General features: G+C 41.8%; 1 protein-coding gene across 1 annotated transcript; it reads right to left on the bottom strand.

Moving 5' to 3' along the window:
• Positions 1–292: 292 nt before the first annotated feature.
• On the bottom strand, positions 293–9,069 carry LOC128739664 (protein obstructor-E-like). The gene is made up of 5 exons (XM_053835160.1): positions 8,924–9,069; positions 6,986–7,287; positions 1,074–1,262; positions 770–981; positions 293–364 (listed from the first exon to the last, which is right to left on the bottom strand). The coding sequence occupies exons 1-5, from the start codon at positions 9,067–9,069 to the stop codon at positions 293–295; spliced, it is 921 nt and encodes a 306-aa protein (XP_053691135.1).
• Positions 9,070–16,457: the final 7,388 nt, after the last annotated feature.

Raw genomic sequence — 16,457 nt, 5'->3', positions numbered from 1 at the left:
TTCTTGTTGAATGCTGCAACTTAAATGCTCCGTTTCCTACAATGCGGATCGAATGCGATTGCTTTCTACTTGGGAAGACCGATCACTTCTCGCATTGAGTTGTCAGGTTTAATATCGATTCGAAAAATATTGTGACACTGCACACTGCCGCTCTAACCGGTGATAGTAAACAGGACTCCGTCGGAAGAACCGTATCGGGATGAAGATGGGAATCCTTCGTCCAGCAGCAGCAACAGTAGCGGCGGCAGCAGCAGCAGCAGCAGCAAGCTTTCAGGCAGTCGTTGTTACGGGTTTAGTTTTTGTTCCGTCCGCCGCTGGCTTTACTCTGAATCGCACCGGCCGGCTGATTCGAAATGGCATTACCCTGTTGGTCGGTTGGTCGAGTTTTTGTTTTTCGGGTGTCGCCAGAATGAAAATGGAAAAGGTAATCAACATTAATGGGTGAAAATAAGTTTCCATTAGATCGTACACACTCCGACGCACAGTATATTTTTCAAAGGTCAAAGCTATCTCAGACATAAAAGTTGCAGGCAAGTGTTACGCACAAATGCAAATAAGTACAGGTGGTACTTCTACTAAAAATAATTGATCAATTTAATTAAGAGACGATTTGAAAATATTTCTCTGAAAATTAGAAGCAGTCATACTACACATTTTAAACTAAAATTACCATGTTCAGATGACAACGCAAATCAAGCGATAGCTTATTTTTTCAAAATCCCCTTCACAAACACACCGTGTGACAATAAATGACATACAGTCGTTTTACCTTGCCTTGCTCCAGCTCCCCTTCGAGCGGGAGTGGCGTAGTTGGAACATCGCAGTCCTCTGTTGGTGGAACGACACAACGCAGACTTCGCCGGTCAAATACGAGCATCGCTGGACAGCGCTGGAGTCGTGGGTAACCTCCCTGACACTGCCAGTAACGGTTGCAGGACTTTCCTAGTGGAACATTTCCATTAGCGTCGTCGTTGCAGAGAGCTACAACGGAGGAAACAAAAAGGAGCAGACAATGCCAAAAAGAGTGTTAGATAGAAAAAAAAGAAATCAAACAAATTGTCATGGAGATTTACGGTGCTTTTGGCATCCATCAACATTTTCCGGCCAGTCACAGCTGTGGGCATTCTCGTTGTACAGCAGGCCGCCGATGCAGAGCTGCTCGGTTGCCGTTCCATTCCAGCAGGTCCAGTAGCGAGTGCAGGACGTTTCGTGACCGAAGATACCGTACAGCCAGTCACAGTGTTCCGTCGAGATGGGTCCATCTGAAAGAAATAATCAACGAAAAGTTCCACTTTAGCGTGCTTGGCGTTGCAGCTTGTACATGTATGCACACAGCAATTTTCCCGATTAAAATATATTTCACTTGCGGTGAAAATACACAGCATTTGCATGTGCATTGTGGATTTGTTTAGCCACAATTTTTTGTTGTTATTTCATTTATTTTTGCTGTGTACCAAAAACAGTAAACAATTTGACATGGTACAACATTTATGGAGCAGAATTTTCATCTCGCTTACTCAAATGAAACTATGAAATCTCGAGTAATCGCATGCTAATGCGCAATTATTTTTAATACGTTGCACGTTTTGGGTAATAGAAAAAAGATTTGCGACGTCGCTCAGGTGAGCTGACAAAAAAGCGACAGATTATAGTGTTACCTCCGCTTATTTCCTATTTACTCAAATCCAGAAAATCGAAAAGGTCCTCTGTCAGTCCATCTATATTTGACTTAACACCTGCTATCACTTAGTCATCCATTCGATTCTAGCGTTTTCACGTACGCTGGTTAGAAAAAGTAGATGCTAAACTTTAGCCGGCCTTATTCTTCTTATTATTCTTCGTGCCGGATCAAGAACTTGTCTCCACACCACTCGGTCTTGGGCTATTCATGGCCAATTCCTCGAGTACCTCGACGCTTGCAAGTCTGCTTTGATCTGGTCAAGCCATTTAGTATATCAACGCCCTTCTATTCCTTGTACCGGTGGGGACCTTGAAGAGAACAGATTTCATCGCATTGTCATCCGTCATCCTCGCCCACAACAACCTCTAAACTTTCGCCAGGTGTACGATGGAAACCGCGTCATTCTTAGCTTTCGTTCGAATACGGCAAATGCACATACGTCTTCCGTAGGCAAAGTTACAATTTCAAACCCACAAAACGCAATATCGTTAGCTTCGGGCAACGCGTCGCGACTTAATCCTCTCTGTCCCATGATAGCACAGGTGCTCCATGACTTCCGATACTAAAATTGGTCGATAAAATTTTTAAGGCATTCAAATATGGATATTTTGATTTCATAACGTAGCAAAAACATTGTTTTACAAGCTGAATAGTTTTGTTTCACAAATTGCTTATTAATAGCTTTTTCACATGATCAAAAACTATAAACCACCAAAACTCCCCTGGGACAGAGAGGGTTAAAAAAATGGCCACCAATATTTGTGACGAAACTGTTAGGTCTTTTAAATAGTGTCTTCTGCAAAGTTTTTCTACTTTATGAGGTCTTTCGATTAGTATCGAAAAGCTTTTTGTTTCAAACCCAATTAAGCTAATTAAAAAACTTGAGTAGATCTTCTTCTTCAGCAGCATAGAGCCGGGGTGGCTCGTGGTGTTTCAAGCACTCGTCTCCATTCAACTCGGTCTTGGGCCACTCGTCGCCAATTTCCTAGTCGTCTCAGAAGTCGCAAGTCGCTTCCGACCTGGTCGAGCCATCGGGCACGTTGGGCCCCCCTGTTCCTGGTGCCGGTGGGGTTGTTGAAGAGGACTATTTTCGTCGCAATGTCGTCCGGCATCCTTACGACGTGTCCGGCCCACCGTAGCCTGCTAACTTTCGCTAGATGTACGATGGGAGTCTCCCCAAGCAGTGCCTGTAGCTCGTGATTCATACGCCTCCGCCACTCTCCGCTTTCAGTTTGTACTCCGCCAAATATCGTCCGCAGCACTTTCCGCTCAAACACGGCAAGGGCGCGTATGTCCTCCGTAAGCAGCGTCACGGCTTCAAGTCCATAAAGAACTACCGGTCTAATAATGGTTTTGTACATTGTTAGCTTCGTGCGGCGGCGTATGCTTCCTGATCGTAGCATTTTACGAAGGGCAAAGTAGGGGGCAGAGTAGATAATATTGTTTAGTTTAGTTTAGTTTGTATTGCTTCGTTGGTCATCCGACGAGACAGGAACTTGGTGCCGCAGACCTTGCAACACTCGGAATAGACCCTTACGACGAAAAAAATGATAAATTGGAAACTCAGGACGAGGAACCACCGATTTTCAAGCGAGCACTCGAGTATTGAAAAGCCATGAATTCGACGTCGTAGCGCTGTAGGAGGTGTGCAGAGGGGCCCAACGATACGTAGGTTCAGAGATAGACTATCATCTACCAGACCTGCTCAGTAAAGCTATGAAGATGGACAAGACGCGGAAACGGGTGATTCGTGACAGGATACGACTGCTGCCCAAAATATGGCATCAAATTCCTTAGCGGCGATTTCAATGCTCAGGTCGGCCAGGAGGAGAAGGTTCAGCGAACACCCGCTGACCAATGAAATGGACCTGAGAGTTATCGGCTTTGCTACCTCCAAGAATATGACCGTACTTAGTACCTTTTTCCAGCACAGAATCCATCATAAGTACACCTGAAGGTCACCAAATCAGACAGAATCACAGATCGACCACGTTTTGATCGACAGTAGGCACTTCTCAGACATTATCGACGTCAGATCCTATCGAAGCGCTAACGTTGACTCGGACCACTACCTAGTGATGGTTAAGATGCGCCCAAGACACTCCATTGTGAACAACATTCGGTACCGACGCCAGCCTCGGTTAGATCTCGCGCGGCTGAAGCAACCAGACGTCGTCGCAAATTACGCGCATTCACTCGAAGCTGCACTGCCGGAAGAGGACGAGCTGGACGAAGCTACTCTCGAAGATTGTTGGAACACTATCAAAACAGCCATCAGCAGTGTAGCGGAGAGCTCCATCGGGTATGTGGCCTGGAATCAGCGGAACGATTGGTTTGACGATGAATGTAGGAGGGTGATGGATGAGGAGAACGCTGCGCGGGCGTCCATGATGCGTAGTGCCACACGACAGAACGTGGAAAGACACAAACAGAAGAAGATGCAGCGAAACCAAATCTTTCGGGAGAAAAAGCGCTACCTGGAAGAGCAGGAATATGCCGAGTTGGAGCAGCTGCATCGTTCTCAGGAAACGCGAAAGTTCTACCAGAAACTGAACGGATCCCGCAAAGGCTTTGTGCCGCGAGCCGAAATGTGTCGGGATAAGACTGGCAGTATTCTGACGGACGATCGTGAGGTGACCGATAGGTGGAAGCAGCACTTCGACGAGCACCTGAATGGCGCCCAGGCGGAAAACCATGGCGGCGGGGAAAGCGATTTCGACGGTGCAACAAACGGGGAAGAGGTGCCTGCCCCGACGATAGGCGAAGTTAAGGAGGCCATCATGCAGCGAAAGAACAACAAGTCAGCTGGAAAAGATGGTATCGGAGCGGAGCTTATTAAAATGGGACCAGAAAAACTGGCCGTTTGTCTGCACCAACTAATTGTTAGAATTTGGGATACGGAACAGCTACCGGAGGAGTGGAAAGATGGGGTTATCCGCCCGATCTATAAAAAGCGTGACGAGTTGGACTGTGAGAACTCGGAGTTTTCGAACGACGAGTGCTAAGAACGATCTTCGGCGGCATACAGAAGAACGGAGTATGGAGGCGGATGATGAACCATGAACTCGCACAGCTCTATGGCGAACTCAGTATCCAGAAGGTGGCTAAAGCTGGACGGATACGATGGGCAGGGCATGTTGCAAGAATGCCGGACAACTACCCTGCAAAGATGGTGTTCGCCTCAAATCCGGTAGGAACAAGACGACCAGGAGCGCAGCGAGCAAGATGGTTAGACCAGGTGGAGCGAGATCTGGCGGAGAGTACTTGGTGTCCGAGGAATTGGAGAGCGGTAGCCCTCAACCGAGTTACATGGAGAAATTTTGTTCAACAGGCTTTGTCTTAGGACGGCAAGCCACCTAAGTAAGTAAGTAAGTAAGAGTGCCAGTAGTGCTGCTTGGCTGTCCGTGAAGATACCGATTTTCGCATGCCTGTACTTTCGTTTCAAGCATATTGTTGCACAGATGTATATTGCATATACTTCTGCTTGAAAACCGGTGGACCACTTTTCTAATGAGATAGTTTCCCTGATGCCGGGTCCGTAGACTCCAGAGCCTGTGCAGGCCCCCATTTTTGAACCATCTGTAAAAAAGCAGATAGTTCCAGATGGAAGATCGGGCCCTCCATTATTCCACATTGAGCGATCTGCTTCAATCACCTCATATGGAACGTCCATATTGGGCCTGGCTTCCATGCAGTCAGAGACTGAAGTAACTAAGGGTGTCAGATTGAACTCCCGAAGTATGCGAAGATGGCTGATTTGGTCACCTTCGAGAATAGTTTTACTCTTTTGCAACCGTAGTGCGCCGAGCTCTGCTTCCTTCTTCACATGAAGATGCAAAGGCAGTAAGCATAGTATTGCCTCCATGGCTGCAGTAGGTGTTGTACGCATGGCACTGGTAACTATAAGACAGGCCAGGCGCTGAACTTTGTTTAGTTTGGCTTGGGCTGTCACCTCATTCACCTTTGACCACCATACGATTGCAGCATAGGTTATCCTAGGCCGTGCAATAGTAGTATATGACCAAAAGGCTAGTTGAGGTTTCAATGTTTAGATAGTGGTTCCAAGTTTCTTTTTCCTCTTGGTGGTCGTGATCGATCTTCGGGGGAAAGAAAGAAAGAAAGTGCTTTTGATACCTCGGGAAGCTACGAAGTGGTCGTCCGTGTCGGTGTGCAGGCTATCAAACCTTATCACCGGTCTATACATCACTTTCCTACCGACCTGGGAGTTCATATTCTCGATAACGATCTTAATGCAATCTATCACGCGATTCGCGTTGGAAACTCCACCACTCTGCTGGTAAAATTGGGGCGACTACGAATCTGCTACACCTTTTCGCCTTTACGACAGAACCTACAGTGCAATGATGGTGAACTTCCGAAGTTCTAGTAACTCTACTTGTGCCCTGTTGCCATCCATGAAATTCAGCGATCCGCAGTTCCAGCCTGGAACTTCCAGGCACTAAGCCTCCGTCCCATGTTTTTATTGCATTTGTTGCCTGCGACCATGCCGAATGTTCCGAGTTGAACTGTTTGGTTTTCTTTTTTATAGTTATTCTATTTAGATAGATTTATGATGGACCGCCATCATGGGTTTCACATTCGGGATAGAACGTGTTTTAATTCAGTCGCTCACGCCAGGTCAGAAGCTGTCGTGAGCCGCTCCTGCCAGTGGAATCACTGGCAAGAACTGCCCTTGATATGGGGACAGACAGTCGGGATCGACAACGCTACTCTTCATGCCAACACTCAGCACACACTTAAATGCCACCTTTCCTGTCAATTTACGATGTTGATCGCCACCGTAGTGGTGATTCAATCTCTAGTAAGCAGTGCTGTTCTGCTTTTTGTGCACTGATTTTACTTATTTAACTGTACCACCTCAGCCAAGCCGAATTCGAAAAAGTTATGCACAGGGCAGTTATCTATAAAAATGCAATGCTTAGGTATTGCTCTATCCTAATTACCGGTAAACGGGGTAACTTGCAACAGCGAAGTAAAAGCTTGAATTCGTAATTTCCGTTCCGGGGCTCATAAATTATTTTCGCAAACGTAACGTCGGACCAACGTATATTGATAGCAAAATGTTCAAGTCAAAAGAAACTCAATCAGATCATTAAATTCACTCAATTTCCAAAAAATATTGCTCATTGTAAGCTACCCCGTAGAAGATCCAGAAGTGAACTGAATGTCAAATAGTTAATCATTACCAAACATAATTAGGAACCATGCCCGAATCGACACCGAAGTCATCAAACGTGATACAAACAGACCACTAACGAGAGACAATCGTTCCGTTTCGCTTACTTGCCAACTGTTTCCCGTCGCAGTAGTCCGACCGCCAGGGGTAGTCACAGCCTTCCGTCACGCCGCGGTGCTTTCCGGCAAACACGAGCCCATTGGGACAGTCGTACAGTTCTGGCTGATTGTTAACACACTCCCAGTACCGATCGCAGTATGTCACATCTCCTACCACCTTCGATTTGGTTTTACACGGGTCCTCCTGATCCTGCCGTTGGGCCGCGCTGAGTCCTGCGGAGATAAACAGAATGGAAAAAACACCCATAATTTGTAACTTGTCTACCACTCGGGTTGTATAACTGTAGCGTCTGTGGAATTAGGTAAAGGGAGGTTAAATGAATTGAGATTTGTTGAGTCAGTAATTAGTGCTGACAAAATCAGTACATGAACCGTTGTGAGCTAACAAACAAATACTACTGTCCAACCAGAGAATCACTGTACTGGAATATATATTTAGGTTGACAACGGTGAGCGTAACGACATCAAAGGGGACCAACAAGTGTCCGGAGCTTGATAAAATGCTTCCAATCTTCCGTCGGGCGGTGGGATGAAAAACATCCTGCCGACGGGGCGCGGTCGGACGCAAAATATCAAATGACAAAGTTGAGCATACTTTGAACAAAACCACTTGACTGGAAATGCAAATGAACATCGTGAATACCGGCACACTCGGCTCACTAACTCTGGTGACAGTAACTCCTGCATGGCGGACAGCTTGCCACGCTTTCCACACCGTTCGCGACGTAGGGCACACTTCAGACAAACCTCCCCCCTCCCCCAAGCACCTCAGCACCACGAACGAAAATTAGCAGTGAGCCGTGGGAAAATATACCTCCAGCTCCCGCCCATCAACAACACATCGTGACGATCACCAGCAGGGCGTTAACTTTTAATTATATTCCATGTAATTGAATACACTTTACATCATTTAAAAGTTTATCATTGATGTTCATGCTCAAATCGGGAAGCAATCATCGTGCAGATTCACAGATTGCACAAATCTAATCCGTTGACTGGTGGGTGGTTTCGTTTGGCATATGCGGTTGAAAGCTAGTTTGTGTAATGGAAACATACCAACGTAAATAAGTAAGCATTTAAGGTAAAGTTGAAATTTGAGGAAAATCATACATTCAGTCAAAATGGGTAATGTGTTTATGCATGAATGCCTATGTCCGGAAAGACTGAAACAACTTGCACGCTGTTACTCTCCTTCGAAAGCTGTTCAGTCTAGTTAATGAATGTTAGAAGCTTGTGATTCAACTATAGTTGACCGATTCTTTTCAAACTTTCAGACAACAGAATATAATTCTTTAGTAAGCTTTTTTATTTTATTCACCTTTAATACCATAACCGTATGCTCGCACCTTACGCTTAACTCCACTCATAGGATTCTGTACAACATCTTCTTTTGTACTGAAACCCACTTTTTCTTCATGTCTTCCTCAGATTTTTCCTCCTTGGGATGCTTACATAGTGCTTGCTTCATAATGACCCAGTAATTTTAGATGAGCCATAGTTCAGGTGCGTTGAAAGGGTTCATGACCTTGGGTACGAAAGTGACTCCGTTGGCTTCGTACCACTCCAGGACATCCTTTGGATAGTGGCACGAAGCTAGATCCGGTCAGAAGAACATAAGGCCCTCGTGTTGCATCAACAAAGGCAGCAGACGCTTCTGTAGACACTCCATGAGGTAGATCTGCCCGTTTACAGTCCTGGTAGTCACGAACGGCGCACTCCTGCCACATGAGCAGATCGCTTGCCAAATCATGTATTTCTTGGCAAACTTTGAAAGTTTCTGCTTCCTTACTTCCTCCAGAATATCAAACTTGTGCTGGGCGGTGCAGAGCAGTAGCCCCGGAAGCTGCCGGAAGTCCGCCTTGACGTAAGTCTCATCATCCAGTTTCCGAGCCCGTGACTTTCCCACCGCGTTTTGCTGTTCGTCACGATTTGGAGTCTTCTGCACTTTGTACGCATGCAATCCCTCCGGGTCCTTGGCTCTCTGAAGGAAAGACTTGGCCACATCCCTGGCCGAAGCATTGGGATTCCTTCAAGACACGCTTGTGATCCTGATAGACTAACAGAACATCCATTCTGACCGCATTTCTCCTACCGTGCCATGCACACAGTTTCGTAATAACGTTTAATCACACAACTCATCGTTGACTGCACGATGCCGACTTGTTTTCTGATGTCCAGATGAGAGAGTTGAGGATTTTCCAGGTGCTTGCGCAAAATCACTTCGTGACGTTGCTTTTCGGGTGACGCCATTTTTTCAATTTTAAAAAAGCTGACAGCAATAAAAATACAGGGTAAACAATACACTCTAAACTACTTCTACTCAAATTTTTAAGAGGTTAGACCAATCTTTACTGGGTAATTTTCTATAGCGGTTTTCCATGATGCAATTTAATGTGGGACACCCTTTATGGCGATATGCAAGTATTTCTTAGCTCGCAAACGAAAAGCAAAGTGTGTTTCAGAAAAAAAAGTTTTTATTAATTAGTTTTCATGTCATAGAAAGCAGCTAAAATGGTTTTACTAGAAATTGAGATTGTAATTAAATACATTTATTCTGTTAAAACCAAATTCGATGCCAATATGCATGATAATGGCTATGAAACGGAGAAGGCAAACAAGAAAGCGACTAACATAGGTCGTGCCACCTCAAGCGGCCATATCCGGGAATGCTCTATTGAGTAGCTAAGCCAGAAGGTACGATGCTGCGTGGTTCCCGGCTGCCTGATTTTAAAATTGCGATTTTGGGCAAACGGCCACACGGCCTTGTTTTGTTAGTAGGTAAGCCCAATATGTTATTCTAATGATTTGTTTCGTTTTAGCTTATCAAACACTACTGTACTACTGTACAGTGAAAACTTTGGCCGTAACTGGTTTAAGTAATGCACATGGATATCAAAAGGAAAAATTGAATTAATTATTGGATATTAGGGTAAAGAACCAGTTTTAAGCAGTCTAAGCGGGCCACTGATTGTTTTACCTTATTACAAGCGATGGGTTGACTAAGTGGGGGATATCAGCATACCAATCTTCTTGCTACCTTTAGTTCTTCAAGATGTTACCACTGGAAGACACTATTATTGAGCTAAACTTTTGATTTTTCGCTTTAAAAGCTGGAGCAATGGAACTAATTTTGATCAGAGCGAACATATTTTCACCCTCAAGGTGCTTTTTAAGCAGTCCTGAAATCTGAATTTTTATACGCCCCCAAAAAAAAATCCTTCATACTTTCCCCCCTATTCAGTAAGTTTGCGTTCCTATCCGCGACCTACTAGTCGGCATTTGCATTAATAGATTTGATATTTTTGGTCGGTAGATGCGTAAAATGCCATCTGTCTAAATTGTTTATCGGGGCATACACTTACCGCACCGTTCGGCAAACGGTATTCGTCGTCTCTTTTATTCTCTAGTGTTCTTATGGGAAACTGCGAGTTCGACGTCTCACTCGCTGTTCATAAGGATGGTGGGAGAACAAAAAAGGCAAACATAGCAGCGCACACGGTCCGACTACAAAACAGTGTTGTCAAAGCAAATAACATTGAAAGACCTCATTGCTTCATTAAATCACTGAAAAAATCGTCGAAAATTATTGAAAAAGCTGTCCTTTCTGTTGTTTTTAATAAAGAAAAATTAATTATGAACGTACATTTCTCTTGAAAGTATTGAACCACGTTTTCACCATTGAAGGTTTCAGTAAATTTCAAACCTATAATTCTTATTTCCAGAATCGAATCAGTCTTATTTTGGCAACACGATAGTTTACGGATTGAACTGCCGTTGCTGTTACTGCTGAACAGGTCCGATCGATTCAGAATTTATTTTCAGTTTTGTTATAAATTAATAAGATTTTCGGCTAGTATCAAAACTTTAGATTATAGTAAAAAAAACTGTATTGAATAATTTGGTATGTGAATGTTAAGTGTTTGACATTAAGAATCACTGAAATCAGTGTTGAAAAATGTGATTACGTTTTTGGACAACAATTTTTAGTGTTTCCTGTTGGAAACACAGCAAATTGTGTTTGTGAACATTAAAACTATGGTTAAGTGATTCATGTCCTTATCAAAACATTTTGAAAATATGAATAAAAAAGTGCATTTTTGGCTCATTTGTTTTCAACTAATGACCCTGCTTAACTCGTTCCTTACCCTAGATACACTGATGGAAACTCAAATGACGCAATTACATTTTATTCAACGGATTGCTGGTGAGATTGTTCTACGTTTGCCCATGAATTTTGCATTACATTTTATTTTTACGCTTATATATTCATATTATATTCATATCATATATTACTGGGTACATGAACACCTTAGGGGCCATTCAGATACCACGTGGACACAAAAATGCCAATTTTCAACACCCCCCTCCCCCTCCGTGTACAAGCGTGGACATCGACTCAACCCCCACCTCCCTCCATTGTTTGTCCACGTGGACATTTTTTTTCTTATGTGAAATTCTATGCTCAATTCTGTTTTCATTTGCGTTATTCTGTAATTTTAAAAATTAAGAAAAAAGCTTACGTAAAAGCAAGCTAAACTAGGCATGCTATCTAGATCTAGTTCTTCTATCCATGCTAATCTTGTCCACTTCAAATAAATGATGGACTACAGGAAAGCCTGTTCCAGCTTGATCTTCGCTTGAAGATTCATCTGCTTCAACCCCTGTCCAACCAGAGTACCTTAGCTTGGTCGCTGACTTTAACACATCACACACATGTGGTTCGTGAAATTTTAAGAAGACGAGTTATTTTTCAAATACGTTGTCAATGGATTTTCTTTTTCGTGGCGAGCTGCATTTGATTGTAAGGCAAAGTACAATACATGTCGTGACCTAATTTTAATTAATTCAAAAGGCACAAATGAAAATTCTATTTATTGCAAAAAATGTCGGTTGTCCACGTGGACATTTTATATACCCCCTCCCCCCCCCCCCCTTTCCGTGGACAAGCGTGGACATTCACGTACCCCCCACCCCCCTCTAAGCTGTCCACGTGGTATATGGATGGCACCTAAGTATTGCGTCGCATGAGTTTTTGCAAATCTTCTTAATCTAGGTGTTCAACTAACGTACCCATTTTTACAATGGCCAGGTGTATGGTGTACCTACAGGTACATCATATCAGCCACCCATGGTGTGTACGGTTGTCTATGCTATGCTATGCTCCTATACCAATATGCACGATAAAATTCAATGCGCATATGCTGCACAACTATGGAGACTGCTGAAAACTTATCATTTATTATATGGGATATTTTATTACGGTCGCTCGAAACCAAATCGATCAGGATGATCTGACAGTGAAACTTTAACTGTTTTTCTCATGAATGTATTTTCAAGTGAACAAAGCTGGCTGACTAATTTAGATGTTTAACCATAGTAAGCTGCATGCTTTCCCGAAAAAAATAACCATAGCACGATAAAAATTATGGTAGGAGTAGGATACAAAAAAACGATAAACGTCAGAAACGATAACCAAACCATCAAACTTATTGTAGTCCACCATAGTTTTCATGGTTTTGAGAGATTCTATCATAAAATTGACCCGTCAATTGGTTATTGGTTAAGGTATATTTGAAGATATATTTTGTATTTTTTGGATACCAGAATAGTGATTATTATGCAGGTGGCAGGTGGGCGCGGGAATGTCCTCTAGAAAATAGTTCCTTGCTGGCGGTACGTGTCGCGAACCAACGGAGTATCGTAGAAAGGATTTCAAGGATGATTTTGAACTTTAGATCAGTACCTAAAGTGCTACGTAGCGATTTTTGAAAAGTCGAAAAATTACCAAAATGGCGGCAATTTTTCCAAAATAGACGAGTTTTTTCATCAAAAATCGTCAATTAAGATCTCTTAAAAAATTGAAAAGTTGAGATATCAAAAAAAACAGCTACGTAGCAACTTAGATAGTTCATTTTTACATACTAAAAAAAAATGTCTGCCAAATCGGTCCACTAGATTCAGAGATACACGTACCGTCAGCTAAAGAAACATGGTTTCGGGGAAAACGCGTTCAGAGTTTCGTACAGCAATGGACTTTCCTTGAAGTGAATCCACAGTTTTTTCCGTAAGTTTTCAACAAGATCAGATATAAAAAAATGCTTTTGGCATGACATTTCTGAAGGTATAAACGTCTCAAAAAGACAGAAAAATAAAATTCGATTTTCCGACTTTCCAGAGTAGGGTCCCCCTTAAGCGAAAAAGGAAAATATTACTAAAAAAAGCAGTAATTTTGTGATGAAATATGGCCAATTCTATTGCATAATATTAGAAACAATAACATGAAAAAAATTTGATTTTGATGCATATTAACAATAAATTTACCATAAGTTTCAATGTCTACAATAAAAACTGTTGTAGATGCATTGTTTATATTATTACAAAATTTAATGTAATTGTTTTTACGGGCTGTAGCTTCGCAGCGAAAAGCTTCATTAAATTATGGTGGCGGTTGACAAGTATAGTTACTATATATATAGTTCGGCGGATAGAAAACCAGGCAAATTGGCATCCCTGATTTTTGAAATTAATTTCAAAATTATGGAGATATGTGCAGGTTTTTACGGAAAATCATAGCTAGTGGGTGTTGAAAATGAGTAGTTCTGCGAAAATAAAATGTGTTTCTTAAGTTTACTCCAACATTTCGGATTTTGAAAAACGATTGGCTCCGCTTTTGACGTTTAATTGGCTCCCGATTTTTGTATCCGCCTAACTATTTATATAGTAACTATATTGTCAAGCAGCGAAAAGCATAATCGGTTTTATTGCTGCTTTCAGTAGAGCGTGATAATCAAACTTGCCGTCATTGAACGCTTGCTTCAGCAATATGTTTGACGATGTGATGCCTAGCCAACAACAAATCGAAGATGTTCTTACACATGTTTCCACTGACATGATGCCATGAGATTTTGTACCATTACCAATCTAGTTCAGTTCTGTTCACGGTTTCTCGACCCGATATACGTTGACCATAAAGCAGCATTTGATAGAATCAACCACCATACTCTGCTTGCTAAACTCGGTCGTCTTGGTGTGTCATCAAACCTTATCTGCTGATTCATGCCGTATTTGACTAATTGTCGACTGTGCATCATATTGGGATCAACACAATCAGATGAATTTCATAATTTCTCAGGTGTTCCACAAGGCAGTAATTTTAGACTGTTATTGTTTATCATATTCATTATTGACATCGTCCTATGCCATATGTTAACGAAAGGTTAAAAGCTGCTATAAGCTGACGACCCCAAAATCTTCAGGACTATTAGTGTTCTCACCGACTGCCAGTTGTTACAAAAAGTCATCGACAAGCTTTACGACTGGTACCTACCAACGTAATTTTAGAGAAAAAAAACGTACGGACAGACTGGCGCTTGAATTTGAATTTATTTTTGCAGAAAATCGCCGATCGCAAGAAGGAAACAAGATTTAGCAATGATATAAATGTTATACTTCCGGAAGCTTAGTTCTGAGTCCCGTGGTCATGTAAAACATTTGATCTCTCCATTTCTTATACTTTATCTACGTTGAATTGATATATTTATGCTGTTCTATTCGTTTGTGCAAAAATTGACTAGTTTCTCCTATGTACCGACCAAAGAAACAACTAAACAATTTGTAACAATTCCCTATGTTGCCGGTTTAGGTGAAAAGTTATGCAGACCAACTGATAAAGTAAAAGACGTTTTATTTACAAAACTAAAAGATAAAATCACAAAGAACAAAAACACAAATGTCGTGAACGAAATTAATTGCGGCCAATGTCAAAAGTCGTACATAGGAGAAACTAGTCAATTATTGCACAAACGAAAAGAACAGCATAAATATACGATAAAATCTAAAACATTTGGTGGTACAGGTTTAACGCAACACTTTTACGAAGGCCATAAATTTAATTTTGACGAGGCTAAAGAAAAGATTTCCAAACATAACACTAGGCTGATTGCTGAAACCTTTTATATTAAGTTTAGAGGTGAGGATAACATCGTAAACAAACAAATTGACTCTGTAACTTTCAAAGCCGCCTACAGCCTTGTGTTACAAAAACTTGGGAGAGAGCAAAACAGAAGATAGTTTATGTATTATGTGTTTGTAAAGAGCTAGAGTGTGTAGTGTAAAGACGCAAAATGTGTAAGTCTGAATTTAAATTTAATTTGTAATATATGTAGTTTGTTAAATATATCGTTTTAGCTTCCGCAGATGATGAGTGAAAGCCAGTAAGTAGCTCGAAACGTACGGACAGACTGGCACTTGAATTTGAATTCATTTTCGCCGAAAACCGCCGATCACAAGAAGCAAACAATTTGAATTGCGGCTATCTACTCAATGGAACATTGCTAAATCTTGATGAAACCGCAGGTTCATTTTCGATTGTGTTCGATTTGTGTTGGAAACAGCAGCTATCGTTTGGATTCCGACCATAATCATCGGATTTGACTGCACCTAACTGTTTTCAGTGTTTCATTTGGAGGATAAGATTTTTTAATATCTGAAACCCGCAAAACATTTGAACCCAACATGCGCCTCAAAAGTGAACCAATTACCCACGGAATATTGCCCCGTGTCGTGTATATCGGCCGGCGACTGCAAACTCGTGACAGATTGCGTTTCAAAAATTGACAAATCACCATGAACTTTTTTACGAGTAGTGTTAAAGCAGTCGAATAAATGATGGAGCATATAAGGAAACCGTAATCGTGTTGACTAATTAGCAGCATATTTTGTAAGAAAAATAAAGCGGTGGAAAACAAGTTACACACATACGGATGATATCACAATAATCTTGTTACCGCATAGTCGCAGTGACAAACATTTGAACAGAGAGAGAGAGAAAACTGGTCCAAGCCTCAGAAATCAACACATAATTCCTGATTGCTAAACAAATATTGTACTGTTGTTTATTACACATCTGCGTTGCGTGTGATTAAGACGACTTGTGCAATGACAGCTCAAAGGTATATTTGCACTCAAATTGCGATGGGTCATAGTGCAGTGTATAAATTGCAATAAAGCTTCAATTCATGCTATTTGGGTCGACTCACATAGTTGCCACAAGCTGCACGAATCGGCGATGATAAGGCGATTTATTCATACACATTGTAAGTTAGCAGCATGGATTATTTTACGATTTCATACATAGGTATGTGTATATGTTGCCCGTCCTCACCTAATGGGGCCTTTTGCGAGCAACAAGATGTTATCACGTCAAAGTAAGTCGTATTTGTGGCATAACATTTTAATCTTGGTTTTACATTGCTGTAGCTATTCAACTTGTTCGAATACCTTTTTAAGTAATTAATAGCTATTTTCTTCTTTTGATAGGCCACAGAAGTTGTATACTTATATACTTTATGCAATTATCACGCTGATAAAATAAAATGAAATCAGAATTAAAATTTGTCTATGAAACAAACAAAAAGTAATCTAAAATTCCCCCTTTAGAGGCAAATAAAGCAACATTCAA

Source organism: Sabethes cyaneus, chromosome 3 (genome assembly GCF_943734655.1).
Source record: "Sabethes cyaneus chromosome 3, idSabCyanKW18_F2, whole genome shotgun sequence".
NCBI lineage: Eukaryota > Metazoa > Arthropoda > Insecta > Diptera > Culicidae > Sabethes > Sabethes cyaneus.
This window is presented reverse-complemented; position numbering and strand designations above follow the sequence as displayed.

Bases quoted from the DNA above. Each gene is read 5' to 3' on its own strand.
- LOC128739664 (XM_053835160.1), bottom strand. From the start codon at position 9,069: ATGGATGTTCTGTTAGTCTATCAGGATCACAAGCGTGTCTTGAAGGAA. The intron at 1,263-6,985 runs GTAAGCGAAACG...TATTTCTTTCAG, and splicing joins CGACGGGAAACAGTTGGCAA to ATGGACCCATCTCGACGGAA. The intron at 365-769 runs GTAAAACGACTG...ACCGACCAACAG, and splicing joins GGGAGCTGGAGCAAGGCAAG to GGTAATGCCATTTCGAATCA.